The sequence below is a fragment of the Lytechinus pictus genome, chromosome 3 (genome assembly GCF_037042905.1).
Source record: "Lytechinus pictus isolate F3 Inbred chromosome 3, Lp3.0, whole genome shotgun sequence".
Taxonomy (NCBI): domain Eukaryota; kingdom Metazoa; phylum Echinodermata; class Echinoidea; order Temnopleuroida; family Toxopneustidae; genus Lytechinus; species Lytechinus pictus.
This window is the reverse complement of record NC_087247.1, coordinates 9,414,449-9,423,125: the sequence shown is the minus strand read 5'-3', so window position 1 is coordinate 9,423,125 and position 8,677 is coordinate 9,414,449. Positions and strand designations below refer to the sequence as shown.

At 37.9% G+C, this 8,677-nt stretch overlaps 1 protein-coding gene across 1 annotated transcript; it reads right to left on the bottom strand.

Annotated features, from left to right (window-relative positions):
- Positions 1-6,354: 6,354 nt before the first annotated feature.
- On the bottom strand, positions 6,355-7,722 carry LOC129256553 (galanin receptor type 2-like). The gene has a single exon (XM_054894728.2). The coding sequence runs from the start codon at positions 7,720-7,722 to the stop codon at positions 6,355-6,357; it is 1,368 nt and encodes a 455-aa protein (XP_054750703.2).
- Positions 7,723-8,677: the final 955 nt, after the last annotated feature.

The following is an 8,677-nucleotide window of genomic DNA, read 5'->3' as shown; positions in this document are numbered from 1 at the left end:
TATGCCCACCGGTGTCTGTATATAGTATTGAATACCGAAAAACACATGATGAAGTATAAAGCAATCGGTACTGTCATAGTGCCTCAATGGCCAGTCCTTTCGCCAGACATCGGTCATTTTCAAAAAATAATAATAATAAATAAATAAATAAAATTGTTAGCACACATCGTGCTGCCTACCATTCAAGATTTACTAGTACGCATACTACCAGACAAGCGTTTGTTTAACGTCCCACTATTCGAATTAATCGTTTTGAGATATGACTTTCTAATGGCATGAGTTCACTCTTGTCCACGAGCGACAATATGTAATTTGAATTAAATTGAATTATTTCTGAAGGTTCAGACACAAAAAACTTTACGATTACAATCGGTACTGTCATAGTGCCTCAATGGCCCTTGACTACCTTTTGGCCAGTCCTTTCGCCAGACTTCGGTCATTTTCGGAAATTTTTGTTAGCACACATCGTGCTGCCTACCATTCTAGATTTATGCATACTACGCAGAGGGCAGGTTATTGGGTACAAATCAGGCAAGCGTTTGTTTAACGGTCCACTACTTTTCAAATTATTCGTTTTGAGACATGACTTTCCAATGGTCCTCCTGTCCACGAGTGACAATATGGTAATTTGAATTAATTTGAATTAATTTCTGAAGGCTCAGACACAAAAACCTTTATCGGATTACAATCGGTACCGTCATAGTGCCTCAATGGCCCTAGACTGCCTTTTGGCCAGTTCCTTCGCCAGACTTCGGTCATTTTCGGATTTTTTTATTAGCACACATCGTGCTGCCTACCATTCAAGATTTACGCATACTAAATCAGACAAACGTTTGTTTAACGGTCCACTACTTTTCAAATTAATCGTTTTGAGATATAACTTTCCAACGGCATGAGTCCACTCCTCTTGTCCACGAGTGACAATATGATAATTTGAATGAATTTGAATTGATTTCTGAAGGTTCAGACACAAAAAACTTTTACGATTGCATGATACGTTATTACTATTTGTAAATTTCGGATCCATGACAGACAAAATCAAATACTATATCATTTTGTATGGTATATGATTGATTTAATTTTCAGAATTACAAATATTTTGCACTCGAAGTATACCGTGTCCATGAGAGACGGTTATAGATCTTAGCCCATGAGCGGCACGTTATTAGCCCATGAGCGGCACATGCTTAGCCCATGAGCGGCACATGCTTATACAATATAGTAATGGACCTTATACAAAGACAATTATGGATTTTAGCCCATGAGCGGCACATACTTAATAATGGATCTTATACAAAGACAGTTATGGATTTTAGCCCATGAGCGGCAAATGCTTATACAAAATAGTAATGGATCTTATACAAAGACAGTTAAGGATTTTAGCCTATGAGCGGCACATGATTATACAAAATAGTAATGGATCTTATACAAAGACAGTTATGGTTTTTAGCCCATGAGCGGCAAATGCTTATACAAAATAGTAATGGATCTTATACAAAGACAGTTAAGGATTTTAGCCCATGAGCGGCACATGATTATACAAAATAGTAATGGATCTTATACAAAGACAGTTATGGTTTTTAGCCCATGAGCGGCAAATGCTTATACAAAATAGTAATGGACCTTATACAAAGACAGTTATGGATTTTAGCCCATGAGCGGCACATGCTTATACAAAGATTGACGTCATGAAGTCTTATGTAGTTGTATTGTTGACGATCTGAGTTATATAATTTGGATTACAATTGCGATATATTATATGCTGATATTCAGAGTCAAAGATTGGATGTCGATATTCCGTGTTTTTATTATATGACCTACGACATTATCTTTGAAATTTGTTTGATAAATTAAACAATAATAATTTCAGGTTTAGCCAATTCGGCGAAACTATATCATTTATAGTTCGAGCAATTGTCTTCCACATCTTGATCGATAAATCGGCAGCGATACATATTGCAAATATTTTCAACTCTTAAGTATTATCTTAAGCTGTGTAATCCTTTGTTTTTGGTATCAAAGAAGGCAATGATAGCCGTACACACGTCCGCAATTTAGTCTTGTCAGAAAATTGTCCCGATTTGCAACTTCATTTACTGCCATTTCTTTTTCAGAATAAAGTTCTTATCTCTGGAACATGGGCCGAATCAGTTCTTCAGACACAAAGATTACAACCAACATGTATCTTCTTGAGTTAACGTCCTCTCCACAAGATTCCGTTTTGAAGTCCAAGGCACCTGCTACTATGGGCAAGTACTTGGGTGGCTGGAAGCGTTAGAAGTTATTCACAAACCAACACGATCTACAGGCATTTCCCGTGAGGCCAGTACATCTAGTCTTATACGTTCAACACTTGGCGAATCTGCAGCAAGCATTTCTCCGATCGACACCGCCATAGTATACGATAGGCACACACTCTGGCCGATATCTCACCACCTTCTACTGATAGCTCTATCATCAAATCGGCCGTTGATCAATCTCGTTGAAGCCTAGCTAAATCAAAATTACCAAAAAGAACCAGCTACGTCTTCAGACTTAGCTCAGCTGGTAGCAGATAAAGGAGGTCAGGACACATCTGTGTCTGATCTTCGTCTTCTATATCCTTCCACACTCGGAACGCACAGGTTACGAGCTGGCCGAGCATCGGAAGCCGCTTCAAGCTTCGTTAAAGGACAAGTCCACCCCAACAAAAACTTGATTCGAATAAAAAGAGAAAAATTCAACAAGCATACCACTGAAAATTTCATCAAAATCGGATGTAAAATAAGAAAGTTATGACATTTTTAAATTTCGCTTCATTTCACAAAAGAGTTATATGCACATCCCGGTCGGTATGCAAATGAGGGAACTAATGACATCACTCACTCACTATTTCTTTTGTATTTTATTATATGAATTATGAAATATTTTGATTTTCTCGTCATTGTCAGGTGAAATGAAATTTCATTCCTCCCTGAATACATGGAATTCCATTATTTTAACATTTTGTGGTTCAGGCAAGGAGGTCCTAATCGTCAAATTCGTAAAAATTGAAATATTGTAGAATTCAAACAATAAAAAACAAAAGAAATAGTGAGTGAGTGACATCATCGACTCTCTAATTTGGATGAAACTGGCTCGTTCATATAACTATTTTGTTAAAAATAAGCGAAACTTTGAAATGTCATAACTTTCTTATTTTACATCCGATTTTGATGAAATTTTCAGCATTGTGCTTGTCTGATTTTTCTCTATTGATTCAAATCAACATTTTGTTGGGGTGGACTTGACCTTTAATGAGAGATGTTTTGCACGGCAAAGGACACATACTGAAAAGATTCAATTTCCAGCAAAATATCCGTTACAAGAGCAATGAAGCTCTGAATTATAACGTTTTAATCATATGTCAAAAGGTCCAGCTCTTTCGTGCTGATTTTGTTTGTATGGGATAATTTTGTTTTAATTTTCACTGTGCTGAAAATGGTAATAGATTTTTCGTCACATTTGTCTTACTCTGGTTTTTCACGCGTAAAGACAAAGAGCAAATACTTTCACGGTTGTACTTTTAATAGTTTGGAAGTTCAAATGTACAACATTGGCGTACAAATATGTTAATACTATAGTTAATACTAGTTAGTATAATTACTCCTCTTGATCCCATTCGATCTTTTACCTCGCATTATTTGTTTTTGAGGTGTCGGTGACCGCACTCTCCCAAGAGTAAAACAATTATTAAACAAATTGATTACAAATATAACAAACAATTTTGTTTGCTTTTGTTTGTGTGAAGTAAGGAGACTGAAATGAGATTGTAAAATTCTCTTAGCATTGTATAGAAAGAGAATTGTTATCTCATTTGAGGGGGAATGTTGAATTGCATGTGATTACGCAACATGCTATTGTTGCTATGTTAGGTGGAAGGGAGATTTCGGGTTAGCTTTCATTCGCGGTCATCACACCATACAGGGCAGTGGCATATTTTTTTTCCCCCAAGAATTCTTTCATCGCAGAGATTTATAAAACCATATTTTAGGGGGTCAAAAATGTATTTCTGTATAAAAATCGGAAAGGATTAGTAAAAACGTAGGATGACCTTGGAGCTATTTTCTTTGTTTGCTCGATCGCCTTGATGGGGTCGGATAGGAATTTCAGAGAATTTTCCTTATTTGGTTTAGCTCTGTTTTCGCCTATCTCAAGGTCCATGGTTTTGCTTGCAGTACGCAAGCAAAATCTTAGTTATCAAGTTGAATGATAACTCAATTTCTAAGATTCGATAATTCAATATTTTGATTATCGTTTCATAATTCTAATTATTAAGGAAATGCATCGTTCAGTTCAGTGTAACTGACATACGATCACTAAGATGTCAAAATAATATTGGTGTTTCATGAATATGCAACCATTATACATGTTATATACGAGAGCAATGTTCTTTAGAATGTGTAATCATGACGATTACTAGTATAGTCTTAGTAATTCAAATCAGCATGCAAGCTGAGTTAGATGCCAGTTGTTGCATTATGTTTTCGAGGTGTTGTTAATTTGAGGACGAAAGTGTTATTTGTTTTTGAGGTGTCGGTGACCGCACTCTCCCAAGAGTAAAACAATTATTAAACAAATTGATTACAAATATAACAAACAATTTTGTTTGCTTTTGTTTGTGTGAAGTAAGGAGACTGAAATGAGATTTCCTTTTGCAAATAGCCTGATTACTAACGTCAGTTCTTTTTTTTTTTTTTGTTACCATGAAGGAATAATCATTTTCGGTGATGTCTCTCCATAAAAGCAAAAAAAAGTTATATTTTCAATATATGATCGATTTTTTAAATCACATTATTTTTTCTAAAGTTAAACAGCCCCAGCGCCTCTACCACTATGCATAGGCGGCGGAAGCGGGGGTGTCGTTCCCCCCTAAATTTTTTGTTGGTAACCTTTTTTTTTTTTTTTTTTTGCTTGTCAATTTTGTTTCCTGCGTCCCCCCCTAAAATATGTGGTTGATAACCTTTTTTTTTTTTTTTTTCTTGTCAAAAATTGTATGGTGGTCCCCCCTAAAAAAAATTATATAGGGAAAATATTTCACACATTACATTGAGAACCACTTTCAGTGAGGCCCCCCCCCCAAAAAAAAAAAGAGAGAGAGAGACAAACTATTGAACTCCTGAATGCATATCTATGGAAGCTTAAAAGTGCCACCCAGATGTTCAGATAATTACCTCGTCACGTTTACAATCCTTGAAAAAGATGATGAGATGACAAGATCTTGGATCTCATCATGTCTACATCCAGTGGGAGAGATGATCAGATGGCAAGATCTTGGATCTCGTCATGTCTACATCCCTTGGGAGAGATGATCAAATGACAAGATATTGGATCACATCATAATTATCTACATCCTGTAGGAGAGATGATCAGATGACAAAATATTGGATCTCATCATATCTACATCCTGTGGGAGAGAGAATCAGATGACAAGATCTTTGATCTCGTCATGTCTACATCCTGTGGGAGAGATGATCAGATGACAAGATCTTGGATCTCGTCATGTCTACATTTCGTGGGTGAAATTATCAGATGACAAAATCTTGGATCTCGTCATGTCTACATCCAGTGAAAGTAGTGGCGGACCGTGACCGGAAGAGACAAAGCATTGGAGGGGCACATCATTGTTCACAAACAATACTGCCCCTCCAATCAATTGTCTCCTCCGCGTCACGGTCCACCACTGAGTGAAAGAGAATAAGATGTCACGATCTCTTAACTCGTCATGTCTACATATTTTAGAAGAGATGATCAGATGACATGATCATGGATCCAATTAGATCTTGTCATATGATCATCTCTCCCACAGGATGTAGACATGACGAGATCCAAGATCTTTTCATCTGATCATCTCTCCCAAGGAATGTAGACATGACGAGATCCAAGATCTTGCCATCTGATCGTCTCTCCCACTGGATGTAGACATGATGAGATCCAAGATCTTATCATCTCATCATCTTTTTCAAGGATTGTAGACATAACGACATGATTATCTGAACATCTGGGTGGCACTTGCAAGCTTCCACACATATCTGATGAGCAACCGAAACATCCATCGACCTCAGAGGATGCAAGGGTAGATATTTCAAAGTTTTCCCTTTATTTTAAAGATACTTCTTTGTTTCAGATGGGTTTACCTTGTCTTATTCCTTGTCAATTACTAGTACCAAGATATCAGTTATTACTGCGTCTTATACCTCTCTCTGTATAAAATAACTACTTTTAAATTGTGTCGGTGCAATTTTGTGCAAAATGAGTTTGCGACTATTTAGAGGGGAACCATTTAAGTGAGTATTACAGCAATACATTTTTTCAACCATGGTCATGGTTGATAGATTAAGGATTGCCACCAGTCATTTCAGTTCTCATCCCACCGTGGTTATCCGTACCAAACAACGGAACGTTCTCTGTTTTACCAGAAAAGACATTTTTAACGGCAGCGCGAAATTTAGGATAATGGGCTGCGTAGATGAAAGGGTTGATGGACGAGTTGATGAAGGTTAACAAGTTCAGAATCTGACGGACAGTGCCTGCTATGTAGGCTCTTGCGAAAGCTGTTCCCCTGTAGGAGGCGACAACAAACGCAACCTGACTAGAAGCCCAGCACAGAATAAAGATGATGATCACAACCAGCATAACCTTGATGACACGGTTCCTGGCAGAGACGTGGAACGACTGCTTCGAGCTATTAGACATGGCTTGCTTCATTCGACTTGATTGCAGATGCAGTACCACGGCCATCGCTGTCTGGGAAATGATCATCAGAGCAACTGGAATAACCAGCCTTATGGCGAAATTGAACAAGTTGATCGCCTGAAGTAAAGAGGAATCGGAATCCGAGAGTGTACAGTAAATCCGGGAAAGGAGATCGACATCCATTACTAAAGAAATAAGATAGTAGGAGCAGGATAAGATTGAAAATATCCAAGCTACTATGATGAAGATATTAACCCTCCGGTTGGTGAAGATGTCCTTGAAGCGTAGAGGATAGACAACCGCTGCCAGACGCTCGAAAGAAGCTCCAACTAGGATGTAGGTCGAGGAGATGACACAGATCCATGTCAGGCAACCAGTATAGACGAGTCTGCAATACAGCACTCCCGAAATGTTATCAGGAACCTGCAGAGCTCTTGGAATGGGAATGTTCAAGATCGACGTCAACAAGTCAGAAATGGCGAGAGCAGCGATGAATAAGTCTGTTGAGATTGCTGTAGATCTACGAACTGCCATGACGACGGTGACCAGGAGGTTTCCGAGAATACCAACCAAAGAAATGGTGAACTGTGCGATGGTTACCCATGACCAGGAAAATCGGAACACCCAAATAGTAGTATCCAGTTGGCTGATAGATAATTCCGTCGATGATTCGACGATCGTGACATCGCTCACGACGGTTCGTACCCGATCAAAACCTATAGATGTGGTCCTTTCATCTGTCGGATGTGATGGTTGAAAGGAAATCTTGTCTTCATGATCATCTGTTCCCATGAAGTCCGTGGGTGATGTAGGTAGATGCGTAGTAGGAACATTGGTAGCACTCACTTCCACAGTCTGATGTGGACCGTCTGAATTAGAGTCTTCGATTAGTCGAGACGATGTCGTCGTCGTCGTATGCTGGGATGAATTAGCTACGATGACCAAGGAGAGCAGAATAAAGCGAAGCATTAGTCGACGTCCCGCACTTATTTTCCTTGATTTTGTCATGACTTTTGTTACGTAATGTCTCGTTAAAGCAATAGATTGACCAGGATTGGCTATCTTCTTTGACGAGACTATTTACTGCAGTGGGACCTGCATACGTGGAGGAAAAAATGCGAAATTCTATTAAGAAAACTTTCTAGAAACTATTAAAGCATAAATACAATATCATCAGAAATGTTTGCAAGCGAAAATACATATATACCCGTTTAGATTCAGGGGTACAAAATAATTTAAGGAGGATAGTGGGGGTATGTTCGTCACAGAAATGATAATTCGAAAAAAAAAAGGAAGAAGGAAGTGTTAGATATACAACGAGCAAATGATATGGATGAAACGTAACATTAACCAGAGGAGATATGAAAAGGAAAGAGTTTTATTGCCTTCAAATAAAAACTGGTATGACATAAATGGACACATTTTGTATCAAAACTCAAAACGGGAATATGACGAAGAAAAAGAACGCTACTTTGATGCAAACAATAAAACTAAAAATATTGAAACAAGGCAAGCATTTGAATGATTAGAATACAGAGCTGATCCAAGCTTTAAAATTCTAAACAATAATGCATTGGCATTTGAAATAGCTAGATTATATTAATATCATGATTGTGTTGACGAATGATATATTTTACGTTATAGACTCTCATCCATTGTTATTGGAATATCAGAGGATCAATCACTCCAAGACCTGCCTGATTACGATCCGGGGGGCACTTACAGCATTGACGAGTGGATACCATGCGCGACCCCCAAACACGTAAAATTTTAGGATGTCTTTTTTAAGATAGGGCACATTACGTACGTAACGTAATAAGAGTGTAAAAACACTGAAATAATGAAATAAGGGAATCTATTTCGCTAGGAAAGCTACGTGTTCAGGGTCAAATTTGCGAGGGTATGAAAAATTAAGACTAAATGTTTTATAAAAGATGTGCTTTTTGCCCCAACAGTCAACACT

What these genes read in the sequence shown, in the direction of transcription:
- LOC129256553 (XM_054894728.2), bottom strand. Translation starts at nt 7,722, where the DNA reads ATGACAAAATCAAGGAAAATAAGTGCGGGACGTCGACTAATGCTTCGC.